Source organism: Diceros bicornis, chromosome 6 (assembly GCF_020826845.1).
Source record: "Diceros bicornis minor isolate mBicDic1 chromosome 6, mDicBic1.mat.cur, whole genome shotgun sequence".
Taxonomy (NCBI): Eukaryota; Metazoa; Chordata; class Mammalia; order Perissodactyla; family Rhinocerotidae; genus Diceros; species Diceros bicornis.
The window spans coordinates 62,023,445-62,049,962 of record NC_080745.1 but is presented as its reverse complement, the minus strand read 5'-3'; the positions used below and the strand labels follow the sequence as shown (position 1 = coordinate 62,049,962).

At 37.5% G+C, this 26,518-nt stretch overlaps 1 protein-coding gene across 1 annotated transcript in view; it reads left to right on the top strand.

Moving 5' to 3' along the window:
• BLNK (B cell linker) overlaps positions 1-10,779 on the top strand; it is a 77,328-nt gene extending 66,549 nt beyond the window's left edge. The window contains exons 14-17 of the mRNA XM_058543631.1: positions 2,169-2,245; positions 3,078-3,161; positions 5,079-5,234; positions 9,977-10,779. Of these exons, the coding sequence (XP_058399614.1) occupies positions 2,169-2,245; positions 3,078-3,161; positions 5,079-5,234; positions 9,977-10,096 (437 nt within the window). The 3' untranslated portion in view covers positions 10,097-10,779. The remainder of the gene's footprint in view (positions 1-2,168; positions 2,246-3,077; positions 3,162-5,078; positions 5,235-9,976) is intronic.
• The last annotated feature ends 15,739 nt before the right edge of the window (positions 10,780-26,518 follow it).

Below are 26,518 nucleotides of genomic sequence, written 5' to 3'. Positions count from 1 at the left end.
GAGGGCTGCTGTCTTCGAGGGTGGTCAGGGAAGCCTCATCTATAAAATAGGGTCAAATTGATCCTCCCATAAAGGGCCAATGTGAGGACAAAATGAGCTAAGATGTGGAAAATAGAACAGGACTGGCACAGGGCCTGCCCAGTGGCTTAGCGGTTAAGTGCGCGCACTCCGCTGCTGGCGGCCAGGGTTAGGATCCCGGGCGCGCACCGACGCACCGCTTCTCCGGCCATGCTGAGGCCGCGTCCCACATACAGCAACTAGAAGGATGTGCAGCTATGACATACAACTATCTACTGGGGGCGTTGGGGGAAAAATAAATAAAGAAAATCTTAAAAAAAAAAAAAACAGGACTGGCACATATTTAGGGATCAGAAAATGTCAGCCTTAAATTCCCCCAACTGCCCAAACTGTAGAAACCACCAACCACCTTGTACTGTGTGCCCTGGGAGAGCCTGACCACCTGCCCTCTTTTGCTGCTCCCGTTGGGAGTACCAGCCCTTCCCTCACACCCAACCTTGCAAGCCCTCGCTAGTCCCTGCTGTTACAATGGTGGCTGTCTCCTTTGAACATCCAGAGCACTTTCATCTGAGGTACTTAGTTCATCTAAGCCTGTTTCTCCTGCAGACTTCCCCTACTAATAAAGGACAACTCTGGTTGCTCTGGTCAAAAACCTTACAGTCACCCATGACTCCTCACTTGCTTTCTTCACACACCTTCCAGCTAGATATATTCCTTCAGAACATATCTGGAATTCAACCACTCTCACTGCTTCCACTGATGCCATCTGTTGCAAGCCACCATCCTCTCCTGCCTGGATTTGCAAGAACACCCAACTGGCCTCCTTTCTCTGCCCTTGCCCCTTCTATCTATTTCCAGCCTTGCAGCCAAGAGTGACCTTGTTCAAAGACAGGAAAATCACATTACTACTCTGTTCAAAACCCTCCAAAAGCGTCCCATATCATGCTTGTTAAAGCTCAAGTCATGCTAAGGGGTCCACCAGGTCCCACAGATCTGGTCCCTTCATTACCTGCTGTCTGATTTTACTCCATATTCTTCTCCCCTTTTCTCACTGCACTCCAGGCAGGGTGGCTTCCTCTCTATTCCTCAAATACGCCAGACCCTTGTATTCACTGTTCCCTCTACCTGGAACATTCTTTCCTGAGATATCCACATGCCTCCTCCCTCTGCACCTGCAGATCTTACCCAAGTGTCCCCTCAGTGAGGCCTGTACCGCTTGTCCAAGGCTATCCCTAACCCACTTCCCTGCTTATTTTTCTCCATAGCACTTATGACTCTGTAATATTGCGTATGTATTTACTTTTGTCTTTATTGCCTATCTCATTTCATTGAAATTTGACCTCCAGGAGGGCAGGGCATTCTGCTGTTTTATTGACTGCTGTATATACCCAATGATCCATGGCAAGGCACACAATAATGAATGAATGAATGAACAAATGAATGAATACAGCTAAGTATTTTCTCTATTTTGTGTGTCTCCACATTTAGACCATAAACTCCTTGTAAACTCCTTGAAGGAGTTTATGCCTTAAAATAGCAATTCTCAAACATTTTGGTCTCAGGACCATTTTAACACGCCTAAAATTATTGAAGGCCAAAAGAACTTTGGTTTACATGTTTCTTTCTATTGATATTTAATATATGAATTAAAACAGACATTTAAAGCATATTAATCCATTCTTAAAATATTAAACTCATTACGCATTAACATAAATAATCTATTTTTATGAAAAATAACTGTTTTCCAAACAAAAACAATTTAGTGGGAAGAGTGGTGGTGTTTTACATTTTTTGTCTGTTTAATGCCTGGAGTAACAAAGACAACTGGATTCTCATATCTGCTTCTACCTTCAATCTGTTGCAATGTGTTTTTCTGGTTGAAGTATATGAAGAAAATTGGGCTTCAGAGAGACATGTATTTGGAAAAGACCTCACAAATCCTCTGAAAGGATCTTGGGGATTCCCAGGGTCCTCAGACCACACTTTGAGAACCATTGCTCTTAAGGATTTTTTGGTGTGTGTGTGATTTTTCATGTGCATGGTGTTTCAGTGTGTGTGTCGCCTGCAGCACCTAGCACAGTGTTGAGGTATAGGCATAGTAACTGCTCAAGATATAATGAAGATCCATGGATTTTTCAAATCCTTTTCAGGATTTCCGGAAGGGGGAAGCCCAACCGTGGATGGCTCATTACCCCACTTTTCATCTAATTCCAATTTGTCAGAACAGGTATGGAACAAACTCTTATTGTTACCAGTAAACTGAAGAAAAGGGCATGTCATCTTGTAAGAGAGAGTTTGAGTGAAGCTTGAGAAAAGACTATATTTTAAGTCAGCTTCTGAGTTGTCATTTGCTGAGGGGTACAGAGTACATTGTTTTTCAATGATTAAGACCTTGCTCCATTTATTCCCATTTGTATTTTACATGCCCTAAATAACAATTCATGTTTTTTCAAAACTAGCAAAGAAGAGTGCTGTATTTATTGTTCTTTCTCTCACACAGATCCTATTTAAACTATGTAATTTTCTCAGAATAGATCTGTGGAGGCACATGATATTAAAACACATAGAACAACACAGTTTAAAAACGACAGAGAAAGGGCTCTGTGTGCCCTTGGGCAAGTCTCTCTAAGCTTTCTCAAGGATGATAGCATGTATCCTTCTTGCCTTCAAAGTAGTTATAAGAATCAAATAAGGTAATACTTGTAAAAACACTTTGAAAACTATAAAGCACTCCACAAAGCAACACCAATAAGATCACAATGGAAAGGGAGATTATAACTTATTAAGGAGAAAGGAATAAATGGTTCAGAAATCCAGCAGGATTTGGATCTTAAATTTGAGCACTAAGGTTAGCAGCTAAGGCCAAATGGGAAAAAAAAAAGTCAATTACATAATCCTGTGATTGCTCAAAGGAAGCACAAAACTCATTTTCAAACTACTGGTCCAAATGTAATTAGGCCTGTCTTGGTAATGCAAAATGATACTTGGTTTTTAATGCACAGAAGGTATGGTGTCACTGAAGGCCCATCTCATGCTTAACGATGCCCTCTGTTTCATAGGAAGCTGACGTTCACTGTAAGCCATGGTATGCTGGTGCCTGCGATAGAAAGTCTGCTGAAGAGGCGTTATACAGATCAAACAAGGTGGGGCCATTTTTAAATCTCATATTGTGCCCTCAGACTATACTGGGCAGAATTAGCATCCTGATAATACGCTAACTAAATAACTGCAACAATTGTGGATGCAGGGATCTTTTTTCTTTACTTACTCAAGAGGAATGGCCATCTCCTCTTCTCTTTCGAGCATCTCCCTCTTTGTTCCTCCATCTCATTTCTACTTGTCCTGTCATCTCTACAGGGATCCATAGGCTCCACTACTCTCTAAACAGTGGGAGAGAAGAAGGGTCCAGGGGGAGATCTCTGTAAGGCTTGGTGCTACACGAGATCCTCCAAGAGTGAGAAGTAACAGGCTATTTTGGATCAATGCACGAGATGAAAGATTAAGATCAAGATGGCAAAAAGTACCTGGAAGTAAATTTTTTGGAGAGTCTAAGCCCGGTTTTGTAGGAACACTATGGATAGTTTGAACAATCCAAGACTAAAGTGCCACTTGTCCCTTCTTTCTCTTTTCTCCTCCCATTTTTTTCAGTTGCACCCTAGTTTGTCAGAACATATAACATTTATATACTCTTTTTAGCCACGCTTGTTTTAGTCCTAGCTCTACAATTAAATATATTAAATGCTTTCCATCAGTCCTTTTGCTGGCTTCCCCAGTTCTCTCTTTTTTGTCTGATGAAGCTCACCTTGTAGTAGATTCTCAGGAAGGACTGTGTTTACATTATTCCCTGAGTTCTTGAACATTCAAAACCATTTTTCACAGCCTGATACCTGGAGGAAATCTTGGCTGGATATAAATCTTTGGTTTGAGTTTTTTAAAGTGTTGCTCTGCTGGATTGCCTTGTTCTATATCACGCTTTTGAGAAGTCCAATGCTAATGTTATTTTCTTGCCCTTATAAGTAATTTGGTATTTTAATCTGAAGGCTCTGTAGGCTTTTTGTTTTTAAAGTCTAATAGTTTCACCAGAATATGTCTCTGAGTTGATTTCCAGGTCAATTTTTTCAGGTAGATGGAAGCCCTTTCAATATGTAAATTTAAGATTTATCTTATTTCTAATACATTTTCTTGAATTATAGTCTTAAAGAGTAGTTCTGTTCCATTGTGTTGTTTTTCTGCTTCAAGGCATCAAATTACATGCATTTTGGACCTTTTTGGTCTTTCTTTCATTCCAACCACTCTGACTCTCTTGTACTTCTTTTTTTAAGTCTCTGTCTCTTTTTTTTTTTTTTTCCTGTCTTGGTTGTTTCCATGCCTTCCTTCAGTCATTTATTAAATCTTCATTTAAGGCTATTGTCCCTTGGGCATCTTGTAATCTCTTCTTCATTTCTGAGATAGGTTTGTCTTTCTCTTCAATTTCTTTCCTGAGTTTGATCAACTCATTGCATTTCTTCTTCCTGCTTTTTGTCCATAATTTTTGAATTTATGATTCTAGAATATTTTATAAAATATATAATTAAATTTAGAATGTTGTGTTACAGTTACTTTTTTTAATGCTTTAATATAAGTTTTTTGGGAGAAAATTTTTATCAGCTGAAATGTTTTGATTCCCAATTTCTGCTTTCTTCTTATAATACTTTTGAATGGCATTTGTTTGATCATTTTTTTATTCATAGGCAACTTGTGGACATAGTTCCTAGTTTAAGAGTGCCCTCTATGTTTGATCTTAATGTGTCCTTTCTCACATTTCTAAATCCTATAAACGTAATATCTTATTTAGTGCATCAAAAATCTAGCATTGACCTCACCCAGCATTTTCTATAAGCATATATTTTACTGAAGTATTTTCTTGGAAAATAATAAAACAAACTCTAATTAATAATAAAAATCATATAGCTACATAATTAACTTTTGAATATAACATAGGTATTTTTCATAAAATGATTTCTCACCTGTGGGAATATAAGTAATACTAACCATAATTATGCTTTTCTTTTAATAAACAGGATGGATCATTTCTTATTCGGAAAAGCTCTGGCCATGACTCCAAACAGCCATATACACTAGTTGTATTCTTTAATAAGCGAGTATATAATATCCCAGTGCGATTTATTGAAGCAACAAAACAGTATGCCTTGGGCAGGAAGAAAAATGGTGAAGAGGTCAGTAATTTCTCTTTTAATCCAACTCTATAACTATGAATTGAGCACAATGGCATCATATTGTATTAGGTGCCAGAGATGAGAAGAAAGGATGCAAGAGTACTTGGTCCAAGGCTTGCATACCTGTCATAACTGGAGGACAAGATAAAATACTATGTTCGGGCAGTCTATCCCATGAGAGAACAGAAAAGACGAAAGACTCATATGATGTAAAGGCTACGTCTTAGTCCTTTTATCCTGTTACTTAGTGGGGTCAGTCTGATTCAGTATTTCAGTCCAGGGGGACATAGAAATCGAGGTTGAAGTGTTGAGTAGAATTAACGTTGTAAGAATCAAGGTCAGTCAAAGTGCCTAAGTCAAGAACTAGGATCTCAACTCAAGTACCAAGGTAGATGACCAGTGAAGGATCAGAAGAGATGCAGAAACTTGAGATGAAACATTAGACTGTAGCCCTTGGACCAGCATGAGCTTTTGGGTCTTGAATACTAACCAAACATTAACTTCAACTTCTCTTTAATCTGTACCAAACTCAATGCTTACCATATCTCCGGTTTAGCCAGATTGTTCCTATAAGTGAGCCCTGAAATGTGGGCTGGAGTAATCCATGAATGGTCAGAAAGGGAATGATACTTGTTCTGGTCTTGAATGATGCATTTAATTTGAATAGGTAGAATGCAAGTTGGAGGAGATGAGAAGGAGAAAAGTGGAAAGAACAATCTAAGCAGAGAAAACAGCATTTTAAAAGTTCAAGTTAAGAAATACTTATTTTCAATACTCCTTCAGAAAGAACTACACCCATTCCAGACCCAGCACTTGGTAGAAAGTGTTCGAATTGTTGGAAAGTGTCATAATTGCTGAAGTGTCTGTCTTCTCCACTAGATGAGGCCAGGCCCTAGCCTATGTTTTGTTCATCTCTGTATTTCCAGAACCATAGCACAGTGGCTGGCGTCAGTGGATGCTTGATAAGTACCTATTAAATGAATGAATTGATTTCTTGATTGAGTGACTACAGGCAGGAGAATAGCATTTGTAAAACAAACTGATCAGATCTTGCGTCAATGAGTGTGCTCTTTATTTTGCTTTTTTTAAAAATTGTGGTAAAAAACATGTATCATAAAATGTACTGTATTAACTATTTTAAGTGTACAGTTTAGTAGTGTTCAGTATTTTTACCATGTTGTGAAACACCTCCAGAACTTTTTCATCCTGCATATCTGAAACTCTATACTCATTGAACAACAACTCCCCTTTTCCCACTCTGCCCAGTCCCTGGCAACCACCATTCTACTTTCTATTTCTATGAGTTTGACAACTTTAGATACCTCATATAAGTGAGATCATGCAATGTTTGTCCTTTTGTGACTGGCTTAATTTATGTAGCACAATATATCCTCAAGGTTCATCCACATTGTAGCATGTGACAGGATTTATTTCCTTTTTTAGGCTGCATAGTATTCCAATATATTATATACCACAATCTGTTTATCCATTCCTCTGTTGATGGATATTTGGGTTGCTTCTACCTCTTGGCTATTGTAAATAGTGCTGCTATGAACACAGGTGTATAAATATCTCTTCAAGACCCTGCTTTCAATTCTTCTGGATATATATCCAGAAGTGGGACTGCTGGCTCATATAGTAGTTCTATTTTTAATTTTTTTGAGGATCCATCATATTGTTTTCCATAGTGATTGCATCATTTTATAATCCTACCAACAGTCCACAAGTGTTCCAACTTTTCCACATCCCTGCCAACACTTGTTATTTTCTGGGTTTTTTAAATAGTATCTATCCTAATGGGTGCAAGGTGATATCTCATTGTGGTTTTGATTCGCATTTCTCTGATGATTAGTGATGTTGAGCATCTTTTCATATGCTTGTTGGCCATTTGTATGTCATCTTTGGAGAAATGTCTATTCAAGTCCTTTGCCCATTTTTAAATCAAGTTATTTGATCTTTTGTTGTTGAGTTGTAAGTGTTCTTTATATATTCTGGATATTAACCCCTTATCAGATATATGATTTGCAAATGTTTTCCCCCTTTCCATAGGTTGTATTTTCACCCTGTTGATTGTGACCTTTGATGAACAGAAGTTTTTTTAAGTTTGATGTAGTCCTATTCATCTATTTTTGTTTTTCTTGCCTGTGCTTTTGGTGTCACATTCAAGAAATCATTGCCAAATACAATCTCATGAAGATTTCCCCTATGTTTTCTTCTAGGAGTTTTATAGTTTGGGGTTTTATTTTGCTTTTAATAAAGTCTCAGATAGTTAGAAAATGCAAAACTCTTAAATCTGAAAACCTGAAACACTGATCAAGACCAAACTTGGGTTTTAAAATATAGACTGCATTATCATTTAACACCAGGTAAACTTTAACAGAACTGTCTGCTTTTCCCTACTCACAAAAACCCTCATACTCACTGAAATTTTTATCTGACAAATCTTTTTAAATAAATGTTCCTCAATAGTAATCAGTAATAGGAGATGGTGGTAATCCTACTAAGACAGAGTGAGCTTAGATGGATGGATTTCATTCTAAAGTCTTCCCAGGGGTCCATTATTTCCAGGAGAGGCTTAAGGGTGGATTTGGGAGCTGTCCTGTTTAGAGGTCCTGAAATTCTCTCATATAATTTTTGAGCTCTCAGAGGGGCTCAGAACTTCTTTGTCCTGCTAGGAAACTCTGGTAAACAGGGATTCCTCTTGGCCTAAAGAATCTTTGTTCCTACCTCAGAATGAATAGATCAGAGCTTCACTCCACTCCCCATATCCAGCCAATGAATACCAAAATAAATAGTATATTATTATAATGGCATCTGAAAGTACTGACAGAGTCCATTTAAACTCTTACTTAAATTATCTATAGTAAAAAAAATATTTCTCCCATATAGTGAATATCTGAATGGAAAATGAAAATGTTGGTTACATGATGTCAACTATGTGGATATTTTGAAAAATATGTTTGTCTATATTTGTGTTTGCATGTAAACGGGTAGAAAAAGTAACCAATTGATTAACAGTTGAACTTTTTTATGCAGCTGTTTTGGCATTGTGTAGACACAGTATTGAGTAATTTTATAGCTTTGATATGTGTTTGCTTTATTATATTGACCATGAGATTTTGAGTTATCAAACAAGTTGCTTTTCTGTCCAGGTATGAATATCTCAAATATACTGAATTAGTGTAGAGAGGAGAAAAAAGAGCACTGAGAGGGAACTTCAACTAAGTTATTCTCAATTCTTCATTCAAAATAATCACAAATATGCCTCAACTGCTCTCTCTACTTCAACCACTTCAGCTCAACTCCACTCCCTACTTCAAACATTTCAATCCTCAGACACTGCAACAAAGCAATTCTCAAAAATATGCACGGACTAGAAGAACAAAATGAGATGTTTGTTTATGTAAATACAGCAACTCTTGCCTATGTTTCCTGGATTCAGAACACTTTTTCATTTGGAATCCACTTCAAAGAGATTGTGCTATTTCATTTCTTGGTTCTTTAGTCCATAAATTTAGCTTCCAACTGCATTCAGTTTAGCAACATGCTATGCCAAACAAACAGAATGAATGTCTTTATGAATATCATAAAAGAATTTCATTGGCAATTGCAAGAGGGCTGAATGATTGAAGAGAAAGAAAGAAAGAAAGAAAGAAAGACTAAAGTATTCAAAAGTCCCTGTCTCTCACCTCTCCTCCCTGACCTAATATTAAGATAGCCAATTATCTAAAAGACAAGTGGTATTTCATTTGAAAAAGTTGACTAGTATTCTGAACACTTTACCTTATTCAATATATAGATATTTGGAAGCTATCCAAATAATTAGTGAAGACTTAAAAAAATTTTATTCCAGATGTTTGTCTTTATATGAAAAATTAAAAGACAATAAAATCAACTGGTGATAATTGCTAAATTTATGGCACTGTTGGAAAACAATTACCATTTTTTAAAAAATGACTCTGAATGCATTTATTTAATTATTGTGAGCTTGTAACACTTTTGTATAACCTATGCACTTTATTTCATGGTCTGTGTTACATTTATTTTCTCTTTCATTTAAAACAGTGATCATTTTTCTGAAAAAAATTGTGGTAACCTTAAATTAAAACCCGTAGACAATAGAAATTAATATATGGAGAAATAAATACATATGGTAAGAGCCTAGCATGAAATTCCATTATTAATTAGGCACTAATTTAGCTTTAAACTTACTAGGAGCTAAAGCAAAAATGAAAATGTGAGGGTTTATAAAGTTTTCCTTATTTATTCAAAAAAGAACACAAAAACAAACACAAATTAATCTGGGAAATAACTCTGTCCTGACACTAAATTCTAAGGTTAATTTTTACATCAGTCCTTGTATCTAAGACTTGTGCAACATAACAGATAATCTATGTTTTGTAAAGAATGTAGATAAATTCAATGTATGACAGGTTTACACTTGACACTAAATGAAAAACAAAATATTAAAATATTACATCATAACTCAGTGGAGTAATTTCTCTAAGTAGTTACACTAATTCAGCTGTCAGCTGTATTTTTAGTCTTAATGAATATAGGAAAGGCCAAGGTCTGCTACCTTGAAGGTTACAGCCTTTGTTAAATTAGACTTTTTTGGGTAGAATGTCAGCTGGAACCTAGTAACTTTGACTAACTTGAGAAAGTGGGAGAAGATGGGAGGAGTGGAGTTCAAAGTTAACATCAATGCCAATGTATAATTCATCTATGTTTTCTTGCTCTAGTACTTTGGAAGTGTTGCTGAAATTATCAAGAATCATCAACATAGTCCCCTGGTTCTTATCGACAGTCAGAATAACACAAAAGATTCCACAAGACTGAAATACGCAGTTAAAGTTTCATAAATTTTAAAAAAAGATCAACTTCATTGCTTCAGACATTTTCTCTCTTTTTACTTTTGAGAAAAAGTCTCAAAACTTCATATTTTGGATTATGAATCATCAGTAATTAAATAGAAGATGGAGGCAGCTATTGAGGTAGTCATCCATTTCTTTATAAGAAGCTCAGATGAACTTGTTCTACTGCCTGACCTGATGAACTGTTAATATCTGGTGAGGTTGAGTTATCATGCTACTAATATTCTCCAAATAAATGTCTTTATTTAAAATAACCAAGTGTAAAGTATTTTCAGTCTTGTAAAAAAATAACACTCTGTTTTCAAAATAAGAAAAGAATACTCTTGGAGAAAATAAAGCTGCTAGAAATTTAGACCACCACAATGGTCACTGGTGCACTAATGTAACTAGGATATCTGCTGTCAATGCTTGACAGTTATGTCTTGGTTAAAATTTTAATGTGTAGAAAACAAAATATAGACAATGTATGATATTTGTAAGTACAGATTAGGGGTATAATGGTTCCTTTTTGTGAAAGCTCCCAACCATGGGAGATGTATATAGATATGAACTTTCTAGAAGTTCCTGTCCATGATTATGTTGTTAGCTTTGCTTATTAAAGAAAATTATACCCTCTTTGATATGCATGTCTATTAAACGGACCCTAAACTTGATATGAGGTTCGAAGTGGGATGAGAGCAAAACTAGACTAAAAGTCTGGGGAAACATCCCACAGAACAAGAGCAGAAAAGCAGACATTAATGAACACTAAGGAATAAAAAAGATACCATTGTGAGCAGCCATATCCAAGGTCTTAGATCATCTCAGAAATGTATTATATGATAAATCTAATAATTAAATGAGGAACACACTTGATCACTGAATAAGATAGCAGTGCCTGAAAGGATTTTGAAAGGCTAGAGGGTAAGATTTCAGAGTAACTCACAGACTCACTTGTAAAGATAACTGTATTTTTAAATGTCATATACTTTCATGATTACTATCTATGTTATGGGTTAGGTTGTGCCCCTCAAAAAAGATATGTTGAAGTACTAAACCCCTGTACCTCAGAATGTGACCTTCAGGGTCTTTACAGATGTAGTCAAGTTAAGATGAGGTTATTAGGATGGGCCCTATTGCAATATAAAAAGGGGGAATTTGGACACAGACACAGACATGCACAGACAGAAGACTACGTGAAAATAGGATATCCAGGGAGAATGCCATGTGAAGACAGAGGATTGGAGTGATGCATCTACAAGCCTAAGAGGGCTGAAGATTGCCAATAAACCACCAGAAGCTAGGAAGAGGCAAGGAAGGATTCGCCTATAGATTTCAGAGGGAACATCGCCTTGCTGACACCTTGATTGCAGAATTCTAGCCTCCAGAACTTTGAGACAACAAATCTCTGCTTTTTTTAAGTCGCCTAATTTGTAGTACTTTGTTATGGTAGCCCTAGGAAACTAATACAATCCATATACATTTTTCACAAATCAGCTATAAATGAGTTTTGGAAATTTTGTATGGAAAGTCATTTTTCCTTTTAGGAAAACAATGGAATCATTTAGAATGTACTAGAAGAGATAATTCACAAATCAAAGAAAACTGGCTTTATCTTTTGTAAAGCAAAGTATCCATTTGTAGCGTGAAGTATGAGTTTTCTAGTATGAGTTTTCCTCAGTGTTATATGGAATTGTTTTCTACTTAAGTAAATCCTCACTAATTCCTTCTGCTACCACAGAGATCCTGGCTCCATAACAACCTCTTATGCCCCATCTCCTCCCCCAAGTGGCCTAGGTGGAGGAGCATAGCCATGAGATTGTACTAATCCTTGGTTGGTTGACACTCAGCACTGCTGGGGTGGATTTCTTGGAGCAGAGGCTGGGACAACTTCTGGGAGATAAGCCAATTTCTGCTGAGGAATCCACTCCTTCCCAAAGGTGGGAGAAACATCCAATCCAAGACAGCAGTCTTTTCTCCCACCTCATACAAGAGTCCACTAGAAGGTGGCCCTACCTACTTCTCTAACACCCTCCTCTGCAAGTGGTATGGGATTCTCTATGAGACTGGAAAAGCTTTCAAGAGATCTCAAAGGCCTTGTCTGTGATTTTCAATGCTTGACAAACAAATGGTTTTGCGTAGGGAGATTTTCAGGCAAGCTAGGTGGTGAAATAGGAGTCAGTAGTCAAGGAGAAGTACGTTGTGTAACTGCTGAAGGAAAAAAACCACTTCAGTTCCTGTTTTCTGTTTCAAGGGCATTGCAAATTAGATTGCAGCTGCAGTAATAGGAAGGCTGCTCAAGTTTGCTCAAATGGACAGTGGAGATGGGAAGACTAAGCCTGTGGCCAGCAGAAGCCTGAATTGAGCTATAAGGAGTTAGCCAGGGCAACAGTTCAGAGACCCTGCACTTTGGGAGCTAGACCACTCTTACTGCAGCTGTGACAGACTTGCCTAAAAGGGAGTCCCAGAGAACAGAATGCAGACATGTGAAGACAAGATGTGAAGCAGCACATGAGACATGATCTTAAAGCAGGACTGAATGCCTGTTCTTCAAAATGGCCTTCAGATGCCATACAACTGGGCCTCTATTTCTAGGCAGCGTTGCCGTGGAAACCACTCAAGACCTGCCTCCCAGCATAGTTGCACTGGATGCCCTTGGCACTTAGCGGCTGTGTCTAACCACAAGGTGAGGCAGTACTGGCTTCAGAGTCGTGTCTGGGTACCCTAGAGCTACCACTTATCAGTATGTTATCGGGCATGCTTCTGAACACTCTAAGCTTCAGTTTCTATATTTGTAAAATAATATCTTCCTGGTAATGATACAAGAGTTAAAATAAGCTAGTATATGTTAAGTGCCTGGCATTTAGTCGTGCCTAACAAACATTAATTCCTAGTCCCTTAACCAAAATCTCCTTTGCAGAGATAAAAAGTAGTCTGTGGACAATTCTTCAAACAAACCCACCTTTAAGTATTTTTGAACATTTAATAATTTTATTTTTTATTTTATTTTTGTGAGGAAAATCAGCCCTGAGCTAACATCCATGCTAATCCTCCTCTTTTTGCTGAGGAAGATCGGCTCTGAGCCAACGTCTATTGCCAATCCTCCTCCTTTTTTATCCCCAAAGCCCCAGTAGATAGTTGTACGTCATAGTTGCACATCGCTCTAGTTGCTGTACGTGGGACGCGGCCTCAGCATGGCCGGACAAGCCGTACGTCAGTGCACGCCCGGGATCCGAACCCGGGCCGCCAGTAGCAGAGCGCACACACTCAACCACTAAGCCACGGGGCCGGCCCCTGAACGTTTAATAATTTTAATTGTGTCTCAAGAAAATCCCAAATTTCTCTCCATCCATGATTATTATCTTTGAGAAACCAATGAGAGTTGTGAGCCTTTGCCCCAAGAGAAAAATGCATTTATGCATACACACAAAATCTCATCAAATCTCATGAAGTACATGGGCTCCTAGGGCCCAGGTCCAAAGATCCAAGGCTAAGGACCCTTGACCTACATCTTAAATTTTGAAGCATCAAGATGAACATACTAGTCTACTAAATACCTGAATGATCCTAAAAGTAACTCCTCCATTAGCTGAGAAGCAGGACACGTCTGTGGTTTAGTGCAAGGGCTTGAAAGTGAGTTGTCTCAATCTCTGCTTCTAATCCGAGGTCCACCAAAAACAGATTGTATGAACTTGGGCAAGTTATTTGTTTTGGTTTCATTTGTAAAATGGAGATGATAATGGAACCTACCTTATGGGGTTGTTCAATGAGTGTATTAAATACTGTAAAAGTTCAAAGTGTTAGTTATTTTTCTTTCATTCAACCATCCAACATTTATTGAGCCTGCTGTATGTCTGTCAGTATGTATGTCAGGCACATGAAATGCATAAATAATGTCAAGTCCTTCAATGTATCTAAATAGCCACTCAAAAATCTTTTAAAATCAGAGTTATCATTTTATAAAAATATCAAACAGAACTTTTATCCAGGATGATTACTGTACTTAAAATAATGGCATACAATGAGAATAACCCTTGAAGAAACAAAATAAGTAGAATAAAAGTCCCTATCAAAAGCACTTACCTGTTATCTCAAGTGCAATGTCTCATCCTTTTTCTCCCCAGACAAATGTAGAACTTTTTATCTTATTTGTTATCTTTTTCTTACCTATAAATGGGCCATTTAGGCCTAGGATTTATTCCTGCTGACTCTGTCCCTTACTAGCTGTATAATCTTGGAGAACGTACTCAATGAACTCGTTCTCTCATTTACCTTGCAGAGTTTTTATGAGAATAATATATACAAATACCTAGAACATAGTAGGTCTCAACAAATGGTATTGCCATAGCTGAAGCCTCAAATACCCTACTTGTAAGTCTAGAGGTAAAGGATGCTATTTGAGTATTATTGCAGTAAATCTGTTGTGAGAAGATACGGGCCTAAATTGTGGTAGTGACCAGGGCCTTATAAAGAAACATATATAAGGGAAATGCCTAAGGATTAACACAGCAAAGTTAACTGACTGTATATGGGGGATAGAGGAGAAATATGAGTCCATACTGACTCCATTGTTTCAAGCTTGGATAACTGGAAGAATGGAAGTGCCTCTTACCAAGGGACAAAAGTCTGAGGAGAGAGACTTATGTTACGTTCTTGACCATGTAGTTCTAAGAGTCTCAGGGTAATTCATTGAATTGGATATCAGAACAAGTCAGAAGACTTTTATGCACATATAGACTCACTAATAGGAGGAAAAGTTACTGTATTGGTCTGGTAAGAAATCTTAGAAGGTATTCTCCTGGAGGCTGGGGCATTAGAAGAACTGGACTAACTGTTAACACAATACTGATTGTTTTACATTTTTGTTTGGTTTTCATGATGACATAAAGTAGTGTTTTATGAAGATTGTTCTGACAGTAAAGGAGTGCAGTTGAAAATGGAGAGGCTGGAGGCAGAGTGGCCGTTGGGTTAACCTAGGCCTAAAGTGCTGAGGCTCCAGACTAGTATGATGGCATCAAGAAGGGAAAGAAAGGAAAATCTAGACAAGGACTCTCTGGGACTTGGAGGCCAGCATAGTGTTTTTGAGATTTATCCATATTGTTATGTGTATCACTAGTTTTTTTTCAAGGCTGAGTATTATTCCATTATATGGATACACATCAGTTTGTTTTTCCCTTCACTCATTGATAGGAATTTGATTGTTTCTAGTTTGGAGTTGTATGATTGAAGTTGCTATGAACATTTATGTGGAAGTTTTTGTGTGGACATGTTTTTATTCCTCTTGGGTAAACCACCTAGAAGTGGTAATCCTAGGTCACGTGGAAAGTACACATTTAACTTTGTAAGAAACTGCCAAAATGTTTCTGAAGTGGATGTACCTTTTTACAGTGACATCAGCAATGTATGAAAGTTCAGTTGGTTCACACTCTAATCAGCACTTAATATTGTCAGTGTTTTAATTTTAGTCATTCTAGTAGGTTTGTAGTAGTATCCTGTTGTGGTTTTAATTTGCATTTTCTTGATGACTAATGATATTGAACATCTTTTCAAGTGCATATGTCTTCTTTTTTGAAGTGCTGTTCAAATCTTTTGCCCATTTTAAAAATTGGGTTGTCTTCTGTTTATTAAATTTTAAGAATATTCTATATATTCTGGATACAAGTCCCTTGACAAATGTATGTATCATGAATATTTTATTTTGCCTTCCTGGAGTAAATCGTACTTGATCATGATATATCATCCATTTTATATATTGCTGGATTTGATTTGCTAATATAGTATTAAGGATTTTTGCAAATACATTTATAAAGGACATTGGTTTGTGGTGTTCTTTTCTTAAAGTGTCTTTGTCAGATTTTAGTATCAGGGTAATGCTGGACTCATAAAATGACATGAAAAATGTTCCCTTCTCTAGTTTCTGAAAGAACTTATATAGCATTGACACTATTTCTTCCTAATATGTTTGATAGAATTCACTAATGAGGCCATCTGGGCTGGCATTTTCTTTATGTGAAGGTTTTTAATTATGAATTCAATTTCTGTAACAGATATAGGCTATTGAGACTTTCTATTTTTTCTGTTTTTTTATTTTATTTTTTTAAATTTTATTTATTTTATTTTTTTCCCCCAAAGCCCCAGTAGATAGTTGTATGTCATAGCTGCACATCCTTCTAGTTGCTATATGTGGGACACGGCCTCAACATGGCCGGAGAAGCGGTGCGTTGGTGCGCGCCCAGGATCCGAACCCGGGCCGCCAGCAGCGGAGCGCGCACACTTAACCACTAAGCCACTGGGCCGGCCCTGGTGTTTTTTTAATTTGCATCTTTCAAGGAATTTGTGTAATTCAACTAGAATACCAAATTTACTGGCATACAGTTGATAATAATATTCTCATATAATCCTTTTAAGGTCTATGGGATTTGTACTAATATACTTCTTTCACTCCTGATGTTGGTAATATATATATATACCTTCTCTCTTTCATTCTTGATCAGTCTAGCTAAAGGTTTATCAATTTTATGATCTTTCCAAAGAACCAGGTTTGGGTTTCATTCATGTTCTCAGTTGGTTTTTTTTTAAAGATTTTATTTATTTATTTTTTTCCCCTTAAAGCCCCAGTAGATAGTTGTATGTCATAGCTGCACATCCTTCTAGTTGCTATATGTGGGACGCGGCCTCAGCATGGCGGGAGAAGCGGTGCGTCGGTGCGCGCCCGGGGATCCGAACCCGGGCTGCCAGCAGCAGAGCGCACGCGCTTAACCGCTAAGCCACTGGGCCGGCCCATGTTTTCTATTTATTGATTTCCATAGATATCTTTATTATTTCCTTTCTTCTACTTATTTTGGGTTTAATTTGCTCTTCTTTACATACTTTCTTAAGATGGGAGCTTACATAATTGAATTTAAACCTGTATTATTTTCTAATATAAGTATTTGAAGCTGAAAATTTCCCTCCAGCACAGCTTCAGAACATCCCACAAATTATAATATAGTTTTCTCATTTTCATTCAGTTCAAAATATTTTCAAATTCCCTGTGATTTTTTTCTCTAGCCCATTGGTCAGTCAGGAGAATGCTGTTTAATTTCTGAATATTTGGGGACTTTCCAAATCTTTTTCTGAGATGGATTTCCAATTGAATTCTGTTGCAGACAGAAAATATAGTCTGCATGAATTCAATCCTTTGCATTTATTGAAAATTGTAACGATCCAGTGGATGTCCCATATGTACTTGTAAAGAAGGTGCAGGCTGGAGTGTTCTGTAACATCATCTGGTTCATGGTGAATGATTGTGTTATTCGTGTTCTCTGTCCTTACCAATTTTTTTGGTCTTCTTGTTCTATCAATTACTGAGAGAGAGGTATTGAAATGCCTAATTATAATTGTGGATTTGTGGATTTCTCTTTTTAATTCTGTCAGTTTTGCTTCATATATTTTGAAGCTTTGGTGTTATGTGCACAGACCTTTAGGATTGTTATATTTTCTTAGTGAGTGAATCTCTTTATCATTAAGAATTGTTCCTCTTTGTCCCTAGTATGATTTTTTTGTTCTGAAGCCTACATTATTTTATCCTCTCCAACAATTTGACTTATAATGCGAGTGTTTATACCATTTACATTTATGTAATTATTGATATGATTGGGTTTAAATCTACTATGCCTCTATTTGTTTTCTATATTATCCCACCTGTTTTTCCTGTTTTTTTTCCCTTTTTCCTGCCTTCTGGTGGGTTGGGTTTTTTTAAAACTCTATTCTATCTTCACTGTTGACTTATTAGCTACATTCCTTTTTTTGTTCTTTTTAATGGTTGCTCTAGATTTTACAATATACATCTTTTACTTATCACAGTCTATCTTCAAGTACAAGCCTATACCTCCATTCCCCCTGCCCCGCCTTTGTGCTACTGCTATACATTTTTACTTATATATGTTATAAACCCTATAATGTTATTTTTTGCTTTAAATGTTTAACTGTCCATAAAAGAAATTAAACAAAGAGGAAAAAGTCTTTTATATTTAATTGTTTATTCACCATTTCCAGTGCTCTTAATTCTTTTGTATAGATTAAATATCCATCTAGTATCCTTTTTCTTCCACCTGAAGAATTTCTCTTAACGTTTCAGACAGTGCAATTTTGCTGGTGATGACTTATCTTAGATATCACTTATGCAAAACTATCTTTGTTTTATCTTCATTTTGGAAGGAAAATTTCACTAGATAAAGAATTCTAGGATGACTTTTTTTTCCTTCAGTACCTTAAAAATATCATTCTGCTGTCTTCTGGCTTGTGTCGTTTCTGATGACAAGTCTGCAATAATTCTTATATTTGATTTTCAGTACACAATGTGTGCTTTTTTCCTCTGCTACTGTTAACATTTTTTCTTTATCACTTGTGATTATGAGAATGTGATTATGATGTGTCTTGGTATGGTTTTCTTTGCACTTTTCCTGCTTGAGCTTCTTGTTGCTTCATGGATATTTGGATTTATAGTTTTCATCAAATTTAGAAAAAAATTTCAATCATTATTCCTTCAAATATTTTTTCTATCCTTCTTCTCCTCCCCTTTTGGAACTCTAGTTACAGGAATGGTGCACTACTAGATAGTGCCCCGTGTTGTGGTAGCCATGGAGGTGCACTGCTTGGATCGCCCATCAATAACAATCTTGGCATTCAGCTGTGAGGAGTGCAATTAGCTGAAGCCTTAGCTGTTAGTGCCTTCAGTATCTGCCTTGGGTTTTAAGCTTTTCCCTAGGCTCTTCCCAGGCAGCCCTCAGTCTGTCCATTTCTGCCCAACATGGAACTCCTCTCAAGGACAGTTTTTGAGCTGAAGTACCTATTGGATTGGCTGACTTTACCAGTGATGCATGGCAATCTGAGGCTCTCTATACACAATCCTGCTTCCATTCACCAACCTTTTTCTTTCACCAGTGTCAGATCTATATTGCGGTCTGAAGGCTTTTCTTACTCATCTTGGTCCCTCCTTTTTAATCTTTCCCAGGCATTACTGCCCAATAAACCTCTTGCACTCTAAGCTCCATCTCAGCATCTTCTCTCCAGAAAACCCAACTGACAGAGTTAGTACAAGGAGTAGTCCAAGAAAGCAGGCAGTGAGATGGGGCCTTTGGACCAGATTACTTATCACGCAGCTGACAATGAGACCCTATTTTGAGGGTATTTGAGGCATGGACCATCCGTGGTACAAAGTGGTGACCCAATTTCTAATCTCCGGCACTGGAAGAGAAGAAAAAGCTGAAGACCAAACTCAGGATTTAATAGAGTTGCTGAGCTGCAAAGATAATTTAATGCTAAACCAAGACAGGTCTGTTATGCCAAGGTCAGTGTCCTAGTTCAGGAAAACCTGAGATGGAATTCAGATGGGATGAGTGTATCTGGTGATGAATGGTGATGAATCCATCATTGGTGGTGAATGCCACCAATTATTTGGCTTCCCAGACTCCTCTGAACCCTCAGAGTCTACACAGGTGCCTGCTCTCATTAAGAACTAGCACTCTGCCTGTGTAAGAAGACACTGCAGAGGCCTCTCCCCAGCAAGGCAACAGAAATCTCTCCCAGGAAATGCCGCCACTTCCTGTCCTGGCTGCTAGACCAATAACTAAAGATAAATTGCAGCATGAACCACCTATGGATGTGCTAGGTCTGCTAAGGGAGGAAAAGAATAAATCCTGAAGGAGATCGAAGAATTAGGCACCATGTACTGACAGGAGCTGAGGGAGTACCGTGGGACTAGATTTTGGGAATGCTTGAGCAAAAGAGCCAGAATATAAGACTAGATAAGGAAGAATTTATTAACTTAAGGGCACTTCACAGGATAAAAGATTTAACACTCTGGCAAGGACCCTAGAATATAGTGCAAACTCATTAGGTGGAAGACTAGAGAAAGTGATGACCTTCAGTGATGGAGGCTGAAATGCCTGAATTGCTATAGCTGATAGTGGAAGAAAGAATTAAAAGACTCAGGGAAGTGAGCATGCTGGAGTGGATATATTATGTGAGGGCAGAAGACTCACAAGAGAATTACATTCCAGAGGGCAAGAGTGTTCACCAAGGCCATCAGAAATTCACTAGTAAGAGGGGAACAAGCATCACTAAGAAGTTCACTGGTGGTCCTGCTCTGCTGGTCAGGGCTAATGGTAGCTAGGGCTAATGCTCAGAAATCCTGGCACACCGATAGCAGTGCTTAAGTATCAGAAGCCAGGGGAGTCTTTATTATCATAACAATTGGCAAGATCAAGGTGCCAGTCAAGGGAGCTTGACTCACAGAGTTATGGATAAGGTTAACAGAACATGGCATCCAAGGAGGCAGAACATGGGCAGCCAATAAGGGTGCTGCTTATATCTATATATATCCCTTCCCGGTTCCAGTGTGGCTTTTTTCCTATCAGTGGATTGGGGAAGTCCAGTGACAATCACTTTCCAGTGAGTTTCTAGCCACCTAGCAAGTCACTTTTTGCAGACTAGTTGTGGCCTGTGGCATCCTCCACTGAGCTTTTCTGCCACACTCTAGGCCAGTTTCTGCTAACAGGCTCTAGCCCATCAGTGCTCATCAGTGAATTTTTCTCAACCGCCCAGTAGGCTTCAGCTTGGCCATACTCTCTAGAGAGTTTCTCTGCCATTCAACGAGGCAACTTCCTGTGGACCAGCTCAAGGCTGCTAGCACCTTCCAGTGAGTTTCTTTAACACTCAGCAGGCAGTTTACAGCAGAGCAGCTCTAGCAGACCAGCACCCTCCAATGATTTTCACAGCCATTGAATTGACTACTCCTACAGACTAGCTTGGGCCTGCACCCTCTGGCAAATTTCTTCACTATTAGCAGGCTGAATGTACTTGTGGCAGCTACAACCTCATCAATAAGGTCTGAATCTCAGACCAGGGGTTGGGGAGCCCTATTCCAAGTGCCTAGTTTCTTGTTTTCTGTCAGTCCTAGAAATAGTAGCTGATTCCTGCATTTGCCATTTCTTATTCCTTAGCATCCAATTTTCCCCTTCTAATAGTTAACCAACTTACTAGTTGATAATTTTAAAGGCATTATTGAGATATACTTCACATACTATAAAATACATCCACTTAAAACTATACAATTCAGTGAATTTTACTATATTCAGAGTTGTGCAATCATCACCACAATCTGTTTAGAACATTCTCACCTCAAAAAGAAACTCCATACTGATAAGCAAACACTCTCTATTCTCCACCAATCCCCATCCTAGTCAACCACTAATATATTTTGTCTCTATAGACTTTCATACTCGACATTTCATATGAACGGAATCATACAATATGTAGTCCTTTGTGAGTGGCTTCTTTCACTTAGCGTAATGTTTTCAAGGTTCATCCATGGTATAGCCTTGTATCAGTACTCCATTTGCTTTTTTTTTTTTCTGGTGAGGAAAATTGGCCCTGAGTTAACATCTGTGCCCATCTTCCTCTATTTTGTATGTGGGACACCGCCACAGCATGGCTGGATGAGTGGTGTATAGGTCCGCCCCCAGGATCTGAATTCGTGAACCGCAGGCCGCCGAAGCAGAGCACGTGAACTTAACCACTATGCCACTGGGTTGGCCCCTCCATTTCTTTTTATTGCTGAACAATGTAGTATACAGATGGACTATATTTTGTTTATCCATTCATCAGTTGATGGACATCTGAGTTGTTTCCACTTTTTGGCTATTATAGATAATACTGCTATAAACACTTGTGTACAAATTTTTGACTGGATGTATGTTTTTCATTTCTTTTGGGTATATATCTAGAAGTGGAATTGTTGTGCCATATGGTAACAATGTTTAACAGTTTGAGGAATGCCCAACTGTGACTTTTTCCAAAGTGACTGCACCATGTTAGATTCCAACCAAAAATGTATGAGAGTTTCAGTTTCTCCACATACCCACCAACACTTGCTATTGTCTGTCTTTTTGATTATACCCATCCTAAAGGGTGCGACGTATTATCTCCTTGTGGTTTTGATTTGCATTTCCCTAACAACTAAAGATGTTAAGCATCTTTTCATGTAGTTATTAGCTATTTGTTTATCTTCTTTGGAGAAATGTCTATTCAAATCCTTTGACCATTTTTTAATTGTCTTTTTACTATTGATTTATAATAAAAATTTATATCTAATCATTTTTATATATTTTAGGTACAATTCCCATATCAGATACATGACTTGAAAATATTTTCTCCCAATCTGTGAGTTGTCTTTTCACGCTCTTGAGTTCTTTGAAACACAGAAGTTTTCGTATTAATGAATTTCACTTTACTTTTTCTTTGATTGCTTGTGCTCTCAGTGTCTTATTTAAAAAATTGTTCTCTAATCCAAGGTCACAAAAATATACACATATTTTTCTAATATTTTTATAGTGTTATCCCTATCATTCAGGTCTTTGATCCATGTTGAGTTATAATAACCAAAAACTTCCCAAATTTGATGAAAAATATTAATCTATCAACCCACAAAGCTCCAGGAACTTCAAGTAAGATAAACTCAAAGATATGCACACCAGATATATCATAATCAAACTGTTGAAAGACAAAGAGAATCTTTAAAGCAGCAAGAGAGAAGTGACTCATCACATACAAGGGGTCCTCAACAAGATTAACAGCTGATTTCTCAGAAACCATGGAGGCCAGAAGGCAATGAGATGACATAGTCAAAGTACTGAATGCAAAAAACTGAATGGAAAAAAACTACACCAGCATAGGTAAATATAAAAGACAGAATAAATGTATTTTTTATTTGTAACTTTTTCTTCCCTTCTAATTTAAAAGACAAATGCATAAAGCAATGATTTTAAATCTATGTTGATGGGCACACAATTTATAAAGATATAATTTGTGACAATAACAGCATGAGGCTGTTATATAGAGCAAAATTTTTATTATTGAGATTAAGTTTATATTAATCCAAACTAGATGAAATAGATCAGCTCTACAATCTCTTCTAATAAAAATTCAATATATCTTTAAAAAATTATTTCTTATTTTTTTCATGTGCGATTTTGGTGTCATATCTAAGGCTTTGCCCACACAAAGGTCACAAATATTTACTTCCAAATCTTCTTCTACAAATTTTATAGTTCTCGCTTACATTTCAGTTTATGATCCATTTTGAGTTAATTTTTGTGTATGTAGTGAGAAAGACTGTTTTTCTTCATTCTTTTTTTCTGTCTATGCTTCAGATTTCATAATCTCTATCAATCTATCTTCAGGTTTGCTGATTCTTCTGGTAGTTCAAATCTACTGTTGAGCCTTTCTAGTCAATTTTTCACTTCGGTCATTTTACTTTTCAACTTCAGAATTTTCATTTGATTCTTTTTTTATAATTGTTTTTATTTATATTTTCTATTTGATAAGACATGGTCAGCATACCTTCCTTTAATTCTTTAAATCTGGTTTTCTTTGAACATATTTATAATAGCTGCTTAATATTTATCCTACATCTGATACCCCTCAAAGGAAGTTTCCATTGCCTACATTTTCCCCTAAGTATGTGTCACTTCCCTGTTTCTTTGAAAGCCTCATAATTTTGTGTTAAAACTGGACATTTTAGGTAATATGTTGCAGGATCTCTGCATACTGGTCCTCCCCCCCACACACGCTGGACTTTTTATTTAGTGACTCGGCTGGAATAATTCAACAAGTGTATTCCCTCACAGCACGCAGCCTCTGATGTTACTGCTCCACTTGCTTCCCCCTCATTTGTATCTTTATGCCTGATTTTCTAGGGGTTGCTTCTGAGTCAGCACCATTTAGTGATGAGCCACTGATTGATCAGAGATTGTTTAAGCCCCCTGAATCGGTGAGATTTACAACCTTTACCATTGGAGCTGTGTGGCTTGGAGACTGCTTTCACTATCTAGGGAATTTACAAGCTTTGCCCTACATTCAGCCAGGGACTCGTAGCTCAGAAGTTCCCCATGGTTGATCCTATGTGGCTGCAGCCTTGAGCACGCACATATTGTTTCTGATCACAAGGGATGTCTGTGGTTTTATCAATTGTCTCTCTCCCTGATCTTGTCTTTAAGCTTCCGGTAGGTATCTATTGGTATCGCCAGCAACTGTTTGTCTCCACTAATTGCTAGGTGATTGCTCTATTGTTTCCAACAATACTCTGGGGTATAAATTGCTCCAGTCTGTTCCAGATAAAGTCAGGCACCTTGTAATGGGCAGTGTATTGTCAAGTCTTGAAGCTCACTCTAACTCTTAAGAGAACCTCTGTGCATCTGTGCTATGGAGCAGGTTGGGGCGGGGGGCGGGGGGGGGACCGTTGATAAACTGGCTCTTCATTGAATGTAACCCCCAGAGCAGCTGTATTGGTGGTTTCGGGAGGGCACAGGGGAGAATCTGCTGCCACCTCCCAGTATGGATCTTCCATAGGCCAGAACCAGGGAAGATGAGACCTGCCAATTTTCATCAGCTGCTGAATGTACATAGCTCTTCTGCCCCTAGAAAGCTGGGACAGATATAAGCTGCCACTTGGCTGCCAAGCTCACCAGAACAGGTCTCTCGCAACACAGAGCTGTGTGAGAAAGCGTGACTGCACTATTTAGTAGCTGCCCTGCCCTGATTCTCCTTTTATTGCAGGAGCTGGGAGTGGGGCAAGGGGCACCACTAACCAGCTGCCACTACCCACTTGATATAAGCCTTCTGTGGGACAGAGGTGTGAAAAATAGAATCTACAAAACAGGGGTTTATCTCCCAGTTAGGTTTTGTGGTTTATCTTTTGGCAACTTCACACAACTTTTAAGGTTATTATTTTGTGGCTCTTATTATAAATGCGTCTTCTTTTACTGTAAGGATTACTGTTAAGTGTTCAGGAAAGCTAATTTTCAGTGTACTCCTTGGGACTTTCAAAATACTGAAATCAGGTCATTTGCACATAGTACTTTGGTCTTTCTCCAAATTTTTCATTTTACTTTTCTATCTTTTTACATTAGCAATAACTTATGAAACAAGTGACGATAGCAGGCATCTCTTCCACTCAATTGAAAGAAGCAATCGGAAATGCAACCTGAACCTAATCTTCACATTTGGTGAAGGACTCTAAAGTATTAAGAAAGAATTCTTCTTTTTAACATATTAAAAATGTCTTCACTAGGAATGAGTATTGTTTAGTAAGTACGTTCTTGGCACTGACTAAAATCATGATTTTCAAAATTGATGTACATTATATTAACCTTCTTCCTACACTATTTACTCAAAAGTTTACACTGTCACAATAATGATATTCACTTTTTAAAGAAAGAAGATTCTTAAATTTGGGGCATTAATTAATAGAAACCCTTTTAGACAGAGAACTAGTCAAAAAATAAAGAAGTCTTCTTCCAAGATACTGACTACTTCTCAATTGTACAGTTATTAAGGAAAGCACACCAAAATCAACCAAGCTGATCCTATTTCAACTATCCATTAAAGGGAAAATTTTTTGCGATTGCAACACTCCTATGTAGCAACAAATAATGCCCTGAAAATTTCCCCAGCCAGTTTTGCCAGATGAGATCCCCAATGGAGTCAAGGCACTTCGCTAAAAACAAGGATCCTAACGGATTGCTAAAGCAAGGAACAGTGGCAAAACCCACCACAAATGGGACATATCCCAAGTTAAGCAAGCAGATGTCAATGGTGAAAAGGAATCACTTATTTACAAAATAAAAAATCAAGAGTTAGCCATATGGCATTAATACAATATTATGTTTTCAGCTCGCTTCCATTCCCTTATCTCAAGATTTTCTATTACTTTTTCTTAACGGTTATTTCAAATCACTAAAAGAACTGGTATTTATTTCTCATCTAACCTGGACATAAATTCTCACAGCAATTCTGTTTGATCTCATTTTTAATCCTCCCATAAGTTACATTACTCTTAGCACACAAATGACCTATCTACTTTACCCACTAATCGTTTTCATGATATTTACATCTTCTTCACTTTTAAACACATCAAGATTGGTAACTTTATATGCACACATTTTAGTTCAGTAACTTATATAGCTGGTGTATATCACAAAAACTATCAAACTTCTGTTTTTAATAAAAATCTCACTCAAAGAACAGATCTTTGAGAGATAGGAAGGGTTGGTAAACTATTTGGTAAGCCAAATCTGGCCCACTGCCTACTTTTTTAATGAAGTGTTATTAAAAACACAGGCATACTCCTTCATTTATGTATTGTCTATGGCTGCTTCTGCATTATGACTGAGTTAAGACAGACTAAATGGCCTACAAAGCCTAAGTTATTTACTATTTGACCCTTTACACAGAGATCTTGCTTACCCCTTAATGAAAACAAAATTTTTTATAACACAACTATTATATTTCAATCTGTGCTACTGAAATGCTTAGTAAGATAGAAACGTAAACTCTTTGGAAATTAAACTATTTTTTTAAGTGAATGCCAAATAGTGAGGCCCATTTCAA